This window comes from Drosophila kikkawai, chromosome 2R (genome assembly GCF_030179895.1).
Source record: "Drosophila kikkawai strain 14028-0561.14 chromosome 2R, DkikHiC1v2, whole genome shotgun sequence".
NCBI lineage: Eukaryota > Metazoa > Arthropoda > Insecta > Diptera > Drosophilidae > Drosophila > Drosophila kikkawai.
In genome coordinates, this window is record NC_091729.1 from 20168538 (window position 1) to 20185389 (window position 16852).

The 16852-nt window shown below is 44.8% G+C and overlaps 4 protein-coding genes across 10 annotated transcripts; 2 read left to right on the forward strand and 2 right to left on the reverse strand.

The window, feature by feature from the left end:
* Positions 1-362: 362 nt before the first annotated feature.
* LOC108072058 (uncharacterized) lies at positions 363-2176 on the reverse strand. The gene is made up of 3 exons (XM_017163052.3): positions 1954-2176; positions 1624-1891; positions 363-1501 (listed from the first exon to the last, which is right to left on the reverse strand). The coding sequence occupies exons 1-3, from the start codon at positions 2028-2030 to the stop codon at positions 1028-1030; spliced, it is 819 nt and encodes a 272-aa protein (XP_017018541.1). The 5' UTR covers positions 2031-2176; the 3' UTR covers positions 363-1027.
* A 117-nt stretch (positions 2177-2293) lies between these two features.
* On the reverse strand, positions 2294-3709 carry LOC108072013 (uncharacterized). Its single transcript, XM_017162993.3, has one exon. It carries the CDS (start codon positions 3621-3623, stop codon positions 2379-2381), a length of 1245 nt encoding a protein of 414 aa, XP_017018482.1. The 5' UTR covers positions 3624-3709; the 3' UTR covers positions 2294-2378.
* A 393-nt stretch (positions 3710-4102) lies between these two features.
* Positions 4103-9303, forward strand: LOC108071987 (uncharacterized). Its single transcript, XM_070284405.1, has 9 exons — positions 4103-4170; positions 4236-4330; positions 4400-4539; positions 4601-4711; positions 4780-5977; positions 7396-7545; positions 7615-7808; positions 7877-9050; positions 9118-9303. The coding sequence occupies exons 1-9, from the start codon at positions 4134-4136 to the stop codon at positions 9274-9276; spliced, it is 3258 nt and encodes a 1085-aa protein (XP_070140506.1). The 5' UTR covers positions 4103-4133; the 3' UTR covers positions 9277-9303.
* A 212-nt stretch (positions 9304-9515) lies between these two features.
* tamo (PUB and ZnF_RBZ domain-containing protein tamozhennic) lies at positions 9516-16749 on the forward strand. 7 transcript variants are annotated; one of them, XR_011444409.1, is made up of 6 exons: positions 11165-11305; positions 12843-13010; positions 13080-13279; positions 13348-14616; positions 14685-16179; positions 16236-16749. XR_011444409.1 is itself a non-coding variant. In XM_017163187.3 (5 exons), exons 2-5 carry the CDS (start codon positions 12887-12889, stop codon positions 15522-15524), a joined length of 2433 nt encoding a protein of 810 aa, XP_017018676.1. In that variant the 5' UTR covers positions 9516-10028; positions 12843-12886; the 3' UTR covers positions 15525-16749. The 7 variants fall into 7 exon arrangements, 5 of the variants coding, with proteins under 5 accessions (XP_017018676.1, XP_017018677.1, XP_017018678.1 ...); XR_011444410.1 differs by having other exon boundaries at positions 14685-15831; positions 15970-16749; XM_017163187.3 differs by lacking the exon at positions 11165-11305 and adding an exon at positions 9516-10028 and having other exon boundaries at positions 14685-16749.
* The last annotated feature ends 103 nt before the right edge of the window (positions 16750-16852 follow it).

Below are 16852 nucleotides of genomic sequence, written 5' to 3' on the forward strand. Positions count from 1 at the left end.
ATTTCCCTTGTCATATTGTTTTTCTCCGTGTAAAAACCACAGTGCCAAAGTGTGTTTTGCATTGCTTTTTCGGGGGAAATGACAGCAGGCCGGCCGGCCGGCAAGCTAAAGTTAAAGGCCCACGCCCAGTCCTCCGTGCGCAGTCCCCAATCCTCGAATAGGCAGCCCAAAATTCTATAGTTTTTGCCACATTTAGAGAGCCGATCCCGCCGCTGATATCATATTTTAGAGAACATCTTGCCCATTTTGGCAAAAGCCAAACAGGCTGACCAACTACAGTGTGACTTCCGTAAATTGAATGTAATTATAAAATTATTTTTAAAACCATTTATTTTTTATAAGTTATTTTTATAGTTTTCCCCTTAATTTTATGCTTATTTATTTTAAAATATATCAAAACCTAAACAATTCCTTAACTTTATTGGTTCAAAAGGGTTTGTACCTCAGAAGACAAACTGTAAAACCAGAAATCTTCTAATGTGGCAGGCAGATGTTGTTGCGGCAGCTGCTGAGAAATCCGAGTTTGAGTCTTCGCAGAAAGAAGGAAGCCCAAGTCGCTACCAAGGCAATCTGGGACCTGAAGCCCTCCGCCTTCTCCTCTCTTGTGCGTGTCCTCCTCTTTGCTGTGCGGCAGATAAAGCGAGCTGTCCGAGACCCCGCTCGGCTGCCCTTTTTGGGAGCTGCTCTGAAGGACGCGTCCATGGGACGCTGTGGCAAACAACTCAATTTTAATTAAACGTTGCGCTCCAAGAAATAAATTAAGCATGCTGGCCGGGTTGGCTGCGCAATATCTGGACAGCCTTGGGTCGAGCCGGGCTGCAGTGATAAGTAAGTGCATAGCCGTTGCGTGACTCGACCCAGAAGACTGTTCGGCTGGATAACAGGTTCCCACCTGGGCTGGCTGACTAGCTGGCTTTATCAACCGGCACAAAGAGCCTGATTCTAGTATTGTGCAAACGCTTAATTATGTGCCATAACAAGTATTTTCATTCAACTAAACCACAATCTTTGTACTTAAATGCATTGACTACTTGAGGAACGCTTGCAGGCGGTTCTCCTGCGACTTGCTGGCGTCTTTAAACGCGTGCGACTTCAGCTGGGCGGCGAGTTGCAGCAATGCGTTTTGCTTTTTTGTCTTTGACTGAGCCTTTTGAACGGTGGGTGCCGACGGTTTGGCTGCCTTCATCTTCTTCTTTTTGCTCGTCTGACTGGGGGTCTGGGAAGCTCCTCCTCCAGCCGGTTGCGAAGGCCTTTTGGGTGGCTGCTGCTGAGGCGTTTTTTGCTGCTGTTGGGGAATCTTCAGGCCTGCATTGATATCTTTATTTTGGACCTGGGTATTCTTCGACTTTTTGGTCTTCTTTTTGTTTTGGACTGTTGATGCTGCTGCCGCTGTGGGTTGTGTGGTTGCCATTGTTTCCTCCTTGGCTTTTAGTTTGGCCCGCTTATGGCCCTTTTCCAGGGGCAGCATTGTCTTGTGCTGGCAAACATCGCAGTCGACGGCCTGTAAAAAGGGAATTGATAAATATGTTATACTATTATAAATTTTATGTATGAATTTAAATGGTAGATCTAAAATTCAATCCTCGTTTAATTTTAGGACCTCCTAAGACTCCTGACACTCACCACTTGGCTGGTCATGCGCTTCTTCAGCCATTTTGCCCGCTTCCTGGCTCCGCTGCTCATCTCGCCCTTTATCTGCTTGGCTTTCATGGTGTCCAGCTGAGCCACGAGCCTCCGGTTCTTGGCGCTCGGCTTCAACCTCTGGGGCTGCAAATGGAGCTGGTATCGGCCGTCCGCCCACTGGTTGCCGCAGCGGGCACACATCCGTGCCGATCCGAAGCTGTCCTCGGGCAGCTGGACATTGTGCCGCGCCAGCTTTTGACATGTGGTTCTGGATGGATGGTATTATATTAATATGAGGCCGTTTCATAAAAGATAACCAGTGAAACTCACATGTAATAAGACTTGAGGAGCCGTTCCGTGTGAGATTGGGCCGTAAGCCTGGCAGCACAGTTCCACAGAAAGTCCATAACGGCAACATGAAACTATGGATTGCGGGGAAGCTCGACCAGCCTATTATTTTTATTTGTTTTGCCTAAAATGTAGTAAACTTTGCGCTGTTTTAAATTGTTCAGGTTTCTTCTTTAATGTTTCCCCTTCTAAAGTGTGGATTGTATTAGTGGATCTTGTTTGGTATACGAGCAATGTGCCCGCCTGGCCACACTTAGCCATCGTTGCCAGATATCGCAAAAACCGTTAAGTCAGAGAATTTCAAAAAACTCCTTTTTAGAGTTACAAATCGAAAGACTTTTTTTAATATTTCTGCTTAAACTAGTAATTTCAATTTAAGAATAGGACTTTAAAGCCGCCCGAAACTGTTATTTGCGTTTGACTGAACCTTGGGTCTTAGCTATCCGACCCCGCAACAAATTGGCCTGCATCCGTCCGTACCAAGTTTTGGCTGGCGGTCGCACAACGATCGGTATGGTGAACAGCTCTCCGCGGGCGAAGCGCAATGTGTAAGTGTAGCGCCCTTGCCAGTGAGTGCTCTTTACCACAACCGGTGGACCGGTGTAATTCTTCCATTCCTGCGGGACCATCTTGGACACGCGCTGTGAGAAAATCCCCAGGGCCTGCCCTATGTCTCTCACCCTGTTGGCAAGACAGCTGGAAGAATCTAAGCAGGACTCGTGCACCTCCGAAATTTCACTGAGCGCCTGCTTTTTAAGCTCCACGAATTCGCCCCGTGGCTGAGTTATCTCCAGGATTTTATCGTACGCCACATGAGCCTTGCGACCCATCTGGTGCAGCTCGCGCCAAGTGGAGTACACCTCCTGGCAATGACGATAGCGCATCAGGCACTTTCCCGCCTCCAGTTGAAGAGTCAGGTGATGGGAATGGACGCTCTCGTACTGCTTGCGGTAAGCCCTCAGCTGATTTGAATGCCGGATAGTTTGGCGGTTCATGGCCACTAGACGAGTGGCTCCCAGCTCTGAGCAACGCACCAGGTCAGCCAGCTGACAACGGAGACGACGGGAATTTATCTGAAGGGCTCGGATTGCCGGATCCTTGCTGCCGTGCAAGATAAGCCAGCGTGCATCCTCCGATTCTAGGCCCATCTCTTCCTCTATGCTGCTTGCCAACTTCGCAATCTCCTCTAAGACATCATTGGGAAGTCGGTCTTGTATCCTGTCTAGCGTTGCGTTCATCGCTCTTATTTCCTCAGCCATCTCCTCGAATGGAAGATCCTGATGTTCGCCCTGCTCCTCCTCCGATTCGTCGGGAAGCAGGTCCTCGGGTTCCGAGTTTGAGTCCTTGTTATCGCCAAATCCAAAGCAATTTTCATGCATTACAAGTTTTTCCTGGTGATCCTTTGGGTTGCGAGGCGACTTTCCAGCCTGTCTAAAACCACCGGCAGAGATGCGGGACCGTAAACTGTCCAGCATTCTGTCCATTCCATTTATTTCCACTGCCAACTCCTGGTGTGGGATCTCTTCGTTGACATCGAGCTGGTATTCTTCCGGCGTTGTCTGTGAGTCATCGTCATCACTGAAACCAATGCAATATTTATGACTTGGTCGTCTAGATTCCGGGTTTTCTGGAAATTTCGTCTTCTTCTGCATATTTGCAACATCGAAATCTATATCTTTGGGGTTCAATATTTTTCAGAATAAATAAAATTGTAACTGAATACAGTTTTTCAAAGTCTACTTGAAAATGAAGTGCAAAAATATAATAAAAAAAATCAGAAAACCTAAGTTCTTTTCTCTATTTTAAATTTTTTGCCCTCAAATAGTTATTATCGGTTCTATGGCAGGTGAAAGTATCACCTGTAGCAGATACATTGTGGATTTCTTAGTTTCACAGTATCTGGTCATACTTTTATCGTATTTCGTCCTTTGGTACCTAGTTCGAAATCTTCTGTGGAAGTAACAAGAAGTATTTACGAGAAAACAATTTTTTGTTATTTTAAAAATAGGTATCCTTTGTTAATAGTTATCAACAAGTTATCGGTGTGTGATCCTTAAAAATTTCTAGAAATTAAAGCAAGTAAAGGACCAAACTAGGATTTATTCTTGAGACTTATATTACGTGATTACTACTTTCGCGTGCCAATAAAAAGGTCACAAAAAATGTGCGACATGTATGATCCTAGTAACATCAAACCAGGTAACTTAAAGTAAAAATCATCTCATGCCAGGTCTTGAAAATATCTTTATTCCCTCGACAACAAGATTACTACATCGATCATTACATCGAAGGACCAATTGCCTACACCGAGGACCACGTTCCAGTAAAGAGACTGCGGTTTTTCAAAGTTTGTCCTCAGGTATAATTTTGGTGTCCTCTTTGAACCTTTGTCTTTAGCTCTTCAATTCCTTCAACTTCCTTTTTTTAGATGGCGGAGAACACTTTAAAGGCGTTCTTTGAGAGGTTCGGCAACATTTTGGAGTGGCGTCTAGCCAAGGATCCGAAGAACATGTGTGAACATTGTTTAGGTAGCGGTGTCATATATTCCAGCGTCGAGGAGGCAGAAAAGTAAGTGTGCCTCGCTTCCTCACTGAGATTCCAATTCCTAACTATATTTCCTACTATCTAGATCCTTGCTTAACTATATTGTTAGTTTAGAGGGTAGGGATCTGAAGAATACGTTGCAACATAAATGTCTAAGTGGCGAGGTATTGTATGCCAACGCCGAGGATGCAGCCAGGTTAGTGTGTTTATCATATCTCTTGCTAAGACCCTAACTCCATTTTTAACTTATATATTTATGCGTAGTGTCTTGTTATGCTATCCTCATTGTGAAGAGGGAAAGTATTTCAAGGTAGAACCAAGCTATACCTGGAAGCAGCCGGATGTTTATGGAACACCTACCGCGCAACAATCACAGTCAACGCCCATTTTGAGTCTACCCGATGACTGCTTGGTTCATATTCTGCAGTTCTTGGACCTTGGTGATAAGATACGCTTTGCCAGGACCTGCCAGCGCTTCAGAGCGGCCTACAAGATCGCCGCTACTGGGTCGTGCAAGACCATAGATACTGATCAGTTTGCCCATATGACCCTGTGGGACATTTATGACTTCTTCCACCTGACTGGTGATAAAGTACAGGACATAAGCTGTATATTGAGTTTAAAAACGAGGTTTAACGACGAAGTGCTTGCTATGGTTGCTGGCTACTGCCGAAATCTGGTTTCCCTTTCCTTGCACGCAAAAGCAATAAAAAAGGACATCATGCTTAAAATGCCCACTTCCATCGAGAAGTTGGATTTCACCTATTGCGAAGAGTTTGATGACTTGGCCACAATTTTAAAGCACTTTTCCAAACTGAAGGAGCTTACCTGTGAAGTGACAGATCTCCAAGAAGTCTGGTTAGATGTTGTTAGGGCAAACTGCTGCCCTTCCCTGGAAGTGCTCAATATAACAACCGACTGCGACGCGGACTGCCAGATCTTGGCTCAGCTTCCCAAACTGAAGAGCGTCACAATAAAGTCTATGTTTTACGATAAAGACCCCAGTGAGAAGTTTATCCATCAGCTGGTGGAACACAAGGCAGAGCAACTAGAACGATTTGAAGATAATAGTGACTGTACGCTGCCCAGAAGGCAGCTTTCTCTTATTGCCAAGTTATCAGGACTTCGCGCGCTAATTCTGCCCTTCGTGGTGGGCATGGAAGAAATCGTAACAGAGTTTGAAGATCTCAAAAACTTGGAGGAACTCACCTTTTATTGCAGCAAGATGAGCCATGCCGCCATCCTCGATCTCTTCATCGCATGCCCTAAGTTAAGCCGTTTGACTGCTTATGGCGTGGCCAAGCCAGAACGCGAGCTAATGCTAAATATCGTCACCCGAGTGCGCCTGGAACAGGCCAACAAAGAGATGCACCGGAAACTACCCATTGAACTGGGCCTCAATAGGGATCTCAAAAAAATTGATATTGCCTTTACAGAATCAAATAACAGTTCCCCAAGACATTATTAAAATCATCAGCAACGACGAATTCTATGAGCTTGATGAAGGCTGCTGGAAATCGGAATTGGAATTGAGTTATGCATGATTTAAAACAGAAATTCTAAAATTACAAAATAACGGCATATTTATGCATTTGCATGTTGAAAAAAAAAAAATAAAATTATAATTTAAATTCTTTATATTTTATAATAGCCCGATAAAAAAATAATTATGGCAATATTTGAGCTCAATATTCGAGCAAATAAATTAATTATGAGTAAAAAAAATAATCCCTTTTTTTGTATAATTTATTTTAAAAAAATGTACAAAATAAAGATTATTATTACCTGAATTGATACTGATATTAATTAGCCAAAAGTATAACTATGTCTTTACACATATTTCAAATTTTTCAGTATGACCTAAGACATCCTTGGGAAGTCGGTCTTGTATCCTGTCTAGCGTTGCGTTCATCACTCTTATTTCCTCGGCCATCTCCTCGAATGGAAGATCCTGATGTTCGCCCTGCTCCTTCTCCGATTCGCCGGGAAGCAGGTCCTCGGGTTCCGAGTTTGAGTCCTTGTTATCGCCAAAGCCATTACAATTTTCACGCATTACCAGTTTCTCCTGGTGATCCTTTGGGTTGCGAGGCGACTTTCCAGCCTGCCTAAAACCACCGGCAGAGATGCGGGACTGTAAACTGACCAGCATTCTGTCCATTCCATTTATTTCCACTGCCATCTCCTGGATCTCTTCGTTGACATCGAGCTGGTATTCTTCCGGCGTTGTCTGTGAGTCCTCGTCATCACTGAGTCCAATGCAATATTTATGACTTGGTCGTCTAGATTCCGGGTTTTCTGGAAATTTCGTCTTCTTCTGCATATTTGCAACATCGAAATCTATATCTTTGGGGTTCAATATTTTTCAGAATAAATAAAATTGTAACTGAATACAGTTTTTCAAAGTCTACTTGAAAATTAAGTGTAAAAATATAATAAAAAAAAATAAGAAAACCTAAGTTTTTTTTTTTCTATTTTAAATTTTTTGCTCACAAATAGTTATTATCGGTTTTATGGCAGGTGAAAGTATCACCTGTAGCAGATACATTGTGGATTTCTTAGTTTTACAGTATCTGGTCATACTTTTATCGTATTTCGTCCTTTGGTACCTAGTTCGAAATCTTCTGTGGAAGTAACAAGAAGTATTTACGAGAAAACAATTTTTTGTTATTTTAAAAATAGGTATCCTTTGTTAATAGTTATCAACAAGTTATCGGTGTGTGATCCTTAAAAATTTCTAGAAATTAAAGCAAGTAAAGGACCAAACTAGGATTTATTCTTGAGACTTATATTACGTGATTACTACTTTCGCGTGCCAATAAAAAGGTCACAAAAAATGTGCGACATGTATGATCCTAGTAACATCAGACCAGGTAACTTAAAGTAAAAATCATCTCATGCCAGGTCTTGAAAATATCTTTATTCTCTCAACAACAAGATTACTACATCGATCATTACATCGAAGGACCAATTGCCTACACCGAGGACCACGTTCCAGTAAAGAGATTGCGATTTTTTAAAGTTTGTCCTCAGGTATAATTTTGCTGTCCTCTTTGAACCTTTGTCTTTAGCTCTTCAATTCCTTCAACTTCCTTTTTTTAGATGGCGGCGGAGAACACTTTAAAGGCTTTCTTTGAGAGGTTCGGCAACATTTTGGAGTGGCGTCTAGCCAAGGATCCGAAGAACATGTGTGAACATTGCTTAGGTAGTTTAGAGGGTAGGGATCTGAAGAATACGTTGCAACATGAATGTCTAAGTGGCGAGGTATTGTATGCCAACGCCGAGGATGCTGCCAGGTTAGTGTGCTTATCTTAACCCTTACATAGATCCTAACTCAATTTTTAACTTATTTTTGTGTATGCAGTGTCTTGTTATGCTATCCTCATTGTGAAGAGGGAAAGTATTTCAAGGTAGAACCCAGCTATACCTGGAAGCAGCCGGATGTTTATGGAACACCTACCGCGCAACAATCACAGTCGGCGCCCATTTTGAGTCTACCCGATGACTGCTTGGTTCATATTCTGCAGTTCTTGGACCTTGGTGATAAGATACGATTTGCCAGGACCTGCCAGCGCTTCACAGCGGCCTACAAGATCGCGGTTACTGGGTGGTGCAAGACCATAGATACTGATCAGTTTGGTCATATGACCCTGTGGGACATTTATGACTTCTTCCAACTGACTGGTGATAAAGTACAGGACATAAGCTGTACATTGATTGCAAAAACGATGTTTAACGATGAAGTGCTTGCTATGGTTGTCGGCTACTGCCGAAATCTGGTTTCCCTTTCATTGCACGTAAAAGCAATAACAAAGGACATCATGCTTAAAATGCCCACTTCCATCGTGAAGTTGGATTTCACCTATTGCAAAGAGTTTGATGACTTGGCCACAATTTTAAAGCACTTTTCCAAACTGAAGGAGCTTTCCTGTAAAGTGTCAGATCTCCAAGAAAAAGCCTGGTTAGATATTGTCAGGGAAAACTACTGCCCTTCCCTGGAAGTACTCAATGTAACAACTGGCACGGGCTGCCAGATCTTGGCTCAGCTTCCCAAACTGAAGAGCGTCAGAATAGACCCTCAATTTTACGCTGAAGACCCCAGTCATAAGCTAATCCAACAGCTGGTGGAGCACAAGGCAGAGCAACTAGAACGATTTGAAGATACAGGAGACTGTAAGATGCCCAGAAGGAAGCTTTCTCTAATTGCCAAGTTATCAGAACTTCGCACGCTAATTCTGCCCTTCCAGGAGGGCATGACAAAAGACATCGTAAAAGAGTTTGAAGATCTCAAAAACTTGGAGGAACTCACCTTTTATTGCAGCAAGATGAGCCATGCCGACATCCTCGCTCTCTTGATCGCATGCCCTAAGTTAAGCCGTTTGACTGCTTATGGCTTGGTCAAGCCAGAACGAGAGCTAATTTTGAAAATCGTCGCCCGAGTGCGCCTGGAGCAGGCCAACAAAGAGATGCACCGGAAACTACCCATTGAACTGGGCCTCAATAGGGATCTCAAAAAAATTGAGGGATTGATTGTTAAGGTATGTCCTAAAAATTTATTTGTCCTATATAAAATTATTCTATATTAATTTTTTATTGCCTTTACAGAATCAAGTTACTGTGCCCGAGGAAACTATTAAAATAATCAGCAACGACGAATTTTATGATCTTGACAACGATTCGAGCACGCAAAAACTCCTTTTATTTTTTAATGGCCGGATAAAAATGAATTATGCCAATATTTTAGCTCAATATTCAAGAAAATAAATGAATTATGAGTACAAAAAATAGTCCCTTTTTTGTATAATTTATTTTAAAAAAATTTACAAAATAAAGATTATTATTAACTTTAACTTTTAGTTCCTGAATTGATACTGATATTAATTAGACAAAAATTATAACAATGTTATTACACAAATTTCAAATTTTTCAGTATGCCCGTGCCATTTGAAGTGGCCAGGGTGGGTTTTGCCCTAACCGGCAACTGGCCACACTGATAACGACAAAAAGTGAAAAACAAAGACTTTTTATTATTTACCTGCGGACGCAAACAATTGTGCTGTGCGAACAAATTGACAACTAAACCGATAGTGCAACCCGTTTCCCAGCGTGGAAAACCAAACGGAAAAAAAAGAGAAAACTCGATTGTGAAAGCGGAGATTTGTCAACGCAAACGCGGAAGAAGAACTCGGGGCGAGAGCGTAACATTCATTAATAATACTAGGCAGCAGCTGCTGCTGAGAAGCAACAAAAACATTGCGGAAGCAGAATCCGCCTTATCGTGTCGCTTGTTTTTCGTCGCAGAGCTAAAAATAGACCCTCCCACACTCCGCCCCCGCTCCCACAGTTAACCACCACCCGACCCCACTCCACCCACGCCCACACACACAGGCGCACGAATTTGGCAACAGCCGTGGCGAGGTGAACTTGTGTTGACTTTTCCAGCGCGCGCGGACTTCTCCGGAGGAAAATGCAGAAATGAGAAATCACGGAATCGTCACACACATCTGGGAATTTGCGTAAGTGTTTAGCACTGGACCCGCAATTGCAGGGTGTCCAAACGTCGAGCTATGAATGTTTTGCGTGTCTTTTGCCTTCCGCCTGCGGATGAGCGCCGGGTGAGCTTTCATTTGCTAATTTTAGTACGGCACTGCTGAAAATAAGAATTGGAGCACCCTGCCATCGGTTGCCGGTAGGCAAATAGTATAGAGTCGCTCACCGTGGCCAGTATATGGCAGATATCTCGACAGGGCAGCGCCAGCTGAGGAGGATCCTATTGCGAATGCGAGACTGTTGCACGCGCCCCCGCCTCTCAATCCAATCGATTGATGCTGTAAACACGGCCACTTTGGGGCTCTCTTGCCTAAATCAATAAATGCTTCAAAGCCCTGCCATATTGCGTCCGTCCATTGTAATTGGTCCATTGTAGGGACAACACACACACATTCACGGTCTGCCTCAAAGGCATTTGCACTCCGCTGCAGCTGGGTTGTCGTCCGCCCTGCGACAGCAATAAATATTGGAATTCAATTACTCCGGCAGTCTGCTGGCTCCATAAAATTATTATGCACGATGGCCGGATTTCGGGACCGCCGATCCGGGCCCTTGTGAAAGCTCTCTAGGTTCTCGGTGGCTTAAAGTAAATAAATAAACACCGCCTGACCACAGTTTTACACACAGCAGCTTATTGATTTTAAGCTTTTCTCCTCTTTTTAATTGAGATTTCAGTGTTTTTCATTTGGTCAACGATTTTATACTTTTCCCACATGTCCTTAAACTTTCCTTGGCCCCCTTGCTTTACCTATTCGGACAGCTAGTCATTAGCCAAATATTGAAAAACAAGTCCTTACACTTACTCCGATGTCAGATGAAATTACTTAAAGTTCAATTTAATAATTTAAATTGAAATCTTTTCCAGTTAGTCAAAGAAGTTTGGGGTCTCGAGAAATGTGAGAATGAAATAACACGGGAACAAAACAAGTTCATGATAATTAGCATTTAATTAACCCCAGATGAATTGACTTATGGGTAGCACATTGACGTTGTTTCTAAATTGATGTATGAATTTCAAAACAATATTCTAACATCTAAGAATTCCCATTTTGACACATCATAATCTCTTCTCAATAACTTTGTATCTCAGTAACACCAGACAAAGGTGTCAGTTTAAAACAGAGTTTAAATTAAAATAAATTGTGCTAAGTACGTGAATTTAAATTGTAAACAAGTTAATGTCTTGGCCAAATCCCGAAACTTGGATTTTATGAGAAAACAGGCAAATGAGAATTGTTTCTTTGTAAATACATATGTACATATTAAGATAAAAGTAATTAGCCGGTTGCCTGAAATTAGTTCTTATCACTTGCTGGTGCTCGTCGCTGGTTCTCCCTTTTGCCCCACACTCACACCCTGATTTACTTATTTGTCTTGGCCGCCTGTCCGCAACTTTCTCAGTTGCAATTACACTTGTCGCGCTTTTGTCGTTTGCTTTATCACGCCCTGCTTTGTGGCTCGTTCGCATTCTGATTGTGGAGCTCACCGCAAAATGAGTCACTGCCCCAAGGTTATTCAACGTAACCCGGCGCTCGGGACCTTGTTTTGCTCTCCCCATATATTTATATCTTCAGTTTCTCGCGACTTGTTTCGCCCGCTAAAGGCCAATGGCCAATGGCCGATCGTTGTTGGTTCACCCGATAGCCGATATCAAGATACCCAGTCGGCCGGCTGGCTCTTCTTCATCATGTTTGCGCGGAGAGATAAAGGTGTAGGCTTGGGGCTTCTAGAGTTACGATTGAGCATTTGTGGGCTTTCCTTGGGGTCAGCCAGAGAGTGTTTCCCCTTCCGTTTTAGGGGAAGTTAATGGTTTTTTAATAACAAATAGAATTCTCAATATAATGCTTATGACAACTTTGGGGTGACAATCAATTTTAGGTGCAGAAGCACTCAATGTTTGTTATCTTTAAGTATGGTTAGTTGATATGCGATATGCGGCTTTGCTCTGGCTATGTGCAATTTACTTATTGTCTTTTAAGTTTGTGCCATTTACAATTAAAGCAAACACAATCCCTATAAGTTCCGCTTAGTAGCAAGCGATATGCTTTAATTTGTATTTTATTAGACGAGGAATCAGCATGTCTTATGAAGCTAGTAAGCAAGTTTTTAAAAGGAAATGAAATGAATTATGAGTCTTCAAATATTTTTAGGGGAATCCCCTTACTTGATTCACTAGCTACAAAGGCAAAGTGACTTCATTTTCATTCTTAACTATAGTTAAGATACTTGTATACATACATATATGTAAACACAAATGTACATATGTAGAATAAAATGCTTAAGCTAGAAAGAAAGTAATAACAGGTGCTGCTGCTGGTTCCGATATGTCTTTTGTTGCCAACTGTTTTCTATTTTGCCGCTAAGTGGGGGGTCAGTCAGTTGCTGGTTCTGTTCTGGCTTGAAAAACAAAAACAGAAACTGATAATGAAACAAACTAGGGACTTTGGGAATGCCACTATCGATGACGATGTGGCCACAATAAAACCGCAAAGCTCTCCCATTGTTTGCTATTATCAGCCAGTTATTGTTACTTCACTCGACTAGCGGGAATGGGTATTTATTATTTATTTGGTGCATGTTTCGATGGCGTGCGTCATGCGGGGAAGGGATGTTGGTGATTCATGCCAGCAAATGCAGCGGGGAGGAATCTTTGCCTCATCCATTGACATCCTCTTGGCTGTAGAAAATCAATAGCTATAGAGAAGCACACTCAAGGCTTCTCGACGAGATGTTTGCCGTAGTGTAACCTTGGCCCGTCTTTGCGTGGTTTTGTTTTTCAGGAGCCGGAGGCGCCTTGAATGAGAGCCCAAAGCCCGTCGCCGACATGTCAGATTTCGTGCCGCGCGACCTTCTCCCCGATCTGTGGGAGGAGATACTGCGACGTCACTGGTCTTTTCTCGAAACCGAGGAGAACATCCAGAAGCTGGAGGAGCGCAAAAAGCTCGAGGGTAAGTGCATGCCCAGGCCTTTGCCTTGAATTTATTAATTGACTTTGAAAACTTTCGAAAAAACCCAAGGCTGCCTGAAGGAGTTCCTCTGCGTGGTGCGTCACGATCGCAAGTTCTTCCTGCCGGAGACTGGGCGCGTCCTGCGTAGATCGGTGCGGGATCTTAGCGACTTCACGGCCCAAAATGCCATTGTGGCCTTCGAGACCATCAGCCAGTATGCCAACAATCTGTTTACAAAGCCCTGGCGAAAGGAATATCGTACGCTTAAGGTATGCTCCTTGCTTGCTTTGCCAATATTAAATCCATTGACTCTTTATTTTCTCTCTTCCGCCCTCAGACCTATTCAGGATGCTTCCAACACGACATACAATCTCGGCTTGTAGACGCCGAGCAGCTGTTTTTGGCCATGGGCTACCGACGCGTCTCGGACGATACGTTCGTGCTCGAGGGCCCCATTTGCCCGGATCAGGTGACGAACGTATCACGCGATGCCATGGCCGCCTACGTCGAGTGCCAGATCATGAAGCACATCTATGCGGGCGTCACAGCAGCGGGCTATAGCTGCAGCTGGAAGGAGATACTGCAGCATCGGGAGACCCATGTGGGCGGCACCACGCAAACCATCAAGGAGATGATTTACCGGCTCAGCGAGAAGCGGATGCGTAAGGAGCAGCCGGTGCAGGAGAACACCTACAGCAATGTGGCGACTTTGGCCTCAGCGGCTTGTGCTTTGCACGGCAACAGCACTCAGGCGCACCCCGGCAACAGCTGCGCCCTGCATCCGAATGGGATAAGCATAGTGGGCAACGAGGCGGGCAAGTATCTTCCGCCATACCCGGCGCCACCGTCGCAGCAGCCGCCGCATTTGCCTGCTGGCCCGTTGATGACGCACTCTCGCAGCCTGGAGCACTACCAGGAGCCGCACGCGCATCTGTCGCATCGCCACTCCTTTGACCAGCAGCTGCAGCAGCCGCAGTGCCAGCTGCCCCATGTCTACGAGGCGCCTTACGACTGCCTGGATGGACTGAGCATGGGCAGCAGTGCTTCCTATGCGGCCGTGACTGGGGCCTACAATGCTCCCGGTAATCGCTATCCGCTGCCCTACAACATCTCCAGCCAACTGAACGCTCCGTATGCATCGCCCGCCGACGTTTACGCCAGTGGGGAGCATCCCAACATGTATGCTACTCTCGGGAAGCCTGGCCCCACGGGACACAGTTGCGACTTTCATCATCGCCATCAGCCAGCCGCCGCCGCAGCTTTGGCTGCCATGCAGCATCGTCAGAGCACCTATCCGCCGGACCATCATCTCATAGATTTTGACGATCGGGCGCAGCTGACGCAGCACGACTTCGGGACGCACGACTACGATCCGCAGTATGCCGAGCTGGTGCGGGGTCAAGTGCAGCGTGGAAATACCGCTGCACGGTATGCCACATACGGGGGCTATGACCTGCCCACCACATTGCCACAGGCTCCCCCGCCAACGGCTCAGGACATGTACATCTATGCCCGACCGGTGCCCAAGAGCAGCCGGATGCGGGCGCTGGCAGAGGCAGGTGGCAGCAATCCGACTGACAAGCATCCACGATCGGCGGACAAGCAGGTGAGCTTCAGATTGGTTATTTTAACGACTCTATCGATGCGATCTAACAGACCTCCCTTCCCACCCAGAATCCCATGGACAATAATCGCAAGATGCACAAGGAATTGAAAGAGCGGGCGAGCCGGACGGCTCCTGCGAAGAGATCGGGCAATGAACGTGATATTCCCACTACCATTTCGGACATGACCAGCTACGAGTCGGCCAGCCTGGATGATTTCGTGACCTTGGACAACCCCTCGCCGCCGTTGATGCCAAAGGTGAAGGAGGGTGTGGGCAGCTTCGAGTCCTGGAACTATGTGTTCAAGAACCTGGAGCGCTCCGGCTATAACAAGGACTTGGGAGACCGTGAAGATTTGCTGGTGCAGAGCTTGGACCTCGACTCGCTGGCCATAACGAATGGCGGTGGGACCGCCCCACCGACGGAGAAGCGACGCGAGCCCTCGAAATCAACGACGCGGGCCGGCGGCGAACCGAACGGCCACGAGAGGTCACGAACGCTGGAAAAAAAACCTAGCTCGAGCCGACGGGTAGAGGCAAAAGTAGTGCAGGCTCCAGCACCAAGTCCGCTGCCAAACAGCAGCAGCGCCGGCGTAAAGAAGGTCAAGTCCGCCTTGAAGACGGCCAACGTGGACGGCAATCGGGGCACATCTGGCACGCGCAATCGCACGGGCGCTGTCCCCAAGCAACCGCCGGCCGTATCCCCGCAGCTGATCGTAACGAGTCCGAACGAGTGGAGCTGCCGCTTCTGCACCTTCCTCAATCCGGACACCAAGCGCATCTGCGAGATGTGCTGCCGCAGCAAGGACTTCAATCTAGAGGCCGCCACGGCCGCATCATCGTCGGCAGCTGCCGCTGCTGCGGCGGCAGCGTCCGCCAGCGTGTCGCACGCATCCTCGACCTGCGTTTAGGCTATCTGGGCCTTTAGGCCGCACTCGCCCCCGTTAGTGATACAAACACAGTGTATAGCTTGATATATTTTTTATACGATACAATGTAAAAGCCTGTGCGTGTCTCCAAGATCTAGTCTCGTAGTTGTCCCAAGATGGGGCCCCCCTCCCCTTTGTTATTGGATCGGATCGGAGCGAATCGTCTGTAAATAGGAAGTATTCTTACTTAGTTACCCCTTTACCTGTAAACACACACGCTTTAATTAGTTATAGATTGTTTCCCCATTGTTAAGGGCGCTGTTCTGTTTCAAATTACGTGCCTCCCCGTGTAAGTCATCTATATATATACATATATACAACTCATCATATTGAAATTTATATATGCGAGAGAACGAGAGAGTGAAATTCGAACTTGGAAATTTTCTAGGAAATCAACTGATAATTATATACCTTATATACTTAATAGTTCCATTCACAATACGTATTTCCGAGAAGCAAATCAGAGTGCATGGCGGAGTTCTTGGAGCAGCAGCCAAGCCTATATACCGAAACTTGCATAGTTAATATCTACACCTATAGCCGTAACATAAGCGATTTCAATTCACTGAACCGAGCTAAGCATTAATGCCTAACACAGAGCAGAAGCATAACATAATAATAAATCGAAACAGAACTGGTACGGGTTGTAAACTTACAATTTTTTATTGAAATTTTACCGGAAAGGATATACAGCAGGAACCTCACTCACTGACTCCACCCCAAAATAAAGGGACAGAAGTGTAATCTACGATTCGCAAGGACATCCCACCCACCCAAGCTACGCCCCGCCTAGTCCCAAAGCTTATTAGTTTGTTGAGATGTTACTATTGATTGATTACGCGACATGTTGATAGCAGATCCTGGTAGAAAGGAAAAGCACTCAAGATATTTTTATAAATAAGAGAACGGAACCACGTACCTATTGCTCTATGTTAACTAGTTTATTGATTTGTTTGTTCAATCCATCTAATTTAGCGTTTCGAGTCCCCCAAATACCCTTCTCTGTATAATATTTTGCAAACGACAAAATTGAAATTAAAATTCACTAAGGCCATTCAGGCACTTAACCTTCGCTCAAGCCATTTTATTACATAACTTTGCATACTGTTACCAAATGAATTTAGAGACAGCTCTTCCTAAAAAAAAAAGAATAAATAACAAACCCTTAACAAAAAAAATACAAATAAAAATAATTTTGACAAAACTATAGATTACTTTTATTGGGAGAATTACCTCTTTGTCAGCTAATGATAAGGGCTTTTATACAACATTTGTAGCTCGGATCCAGGATAGGTGGTATTAGTAGATTG

Bases quoted from the DNA above. Each gene is read 5' to 3' on its own strand.
- LOC108072013 (XM_017162993.3), bottom strand. From the start codon at position 3,623: ATGCAGAAGAAGACGAAATTTCCAGAAAACCCGGAATCTAGACGACCA.
- LOC108072058 (XM_017163052.3), bottom strand. From the start codon at position 2,030: ATGGACTTTCTGTGGAACTGTGCTGCCAGGCTTACGGCCCAATCTCAC. The intron at 1,892-1,953 runs GTGAGTTTCACT...CCATCCATCCAG, and splicing joins CTCCTCAAGTCTTATTACAT to AACCACATGTCAAAAGCTGG. The intron at 1,502-1,623 runs GTGAGTGTCAGG...CCCTTTTTACAG, and splicing joins AGCGCATGACCAGCCAAGTG to GCCGTCGACTGCGATGTTTG.
- LOC108071987 (XM_070284405.1), top strand. From the start codon at position 4,134: ATGTGCGACATGTATGATCCTAGTAACATCAAACCAG. The intron at 4,712-4,779 runs GTTAGTGTGTTT...ATTTATGCGTAG, and splicing joins AACGCCGAGGATGCAGCCAG to TGTCTTGTTATGCTATCCTC. The intron at 7,546-7,614 runs GTATAATTTTGC...TCCTTTTTTTAG, and splicing joins TTTTTAAAGTTTGTCCTCAG to ATGGCGGCGGAGAACACTTT.
- tamo (XM_017163187.3), top strand. From the start codon at position 12,887: ATGTCAGATTTCGTGCCGCGCGACCTTCTCCCCGATCTGTGGGAGGAG. The intron at 13,011-13,079 runs GTAAGTGCATGC...AAAAAACCCAAG, and splicing joins GGAGCGCAAAAAGCTCGAGG to GCTGCCTGAAGGAGTTCCTC. The intron at 14,617-14,684 runs GTGAGCTTCAGA...CTTCCCACCCAG, and splicing joins CACGATCGGCGGACAAGCAG to AATCCCATGGACAATAATCG.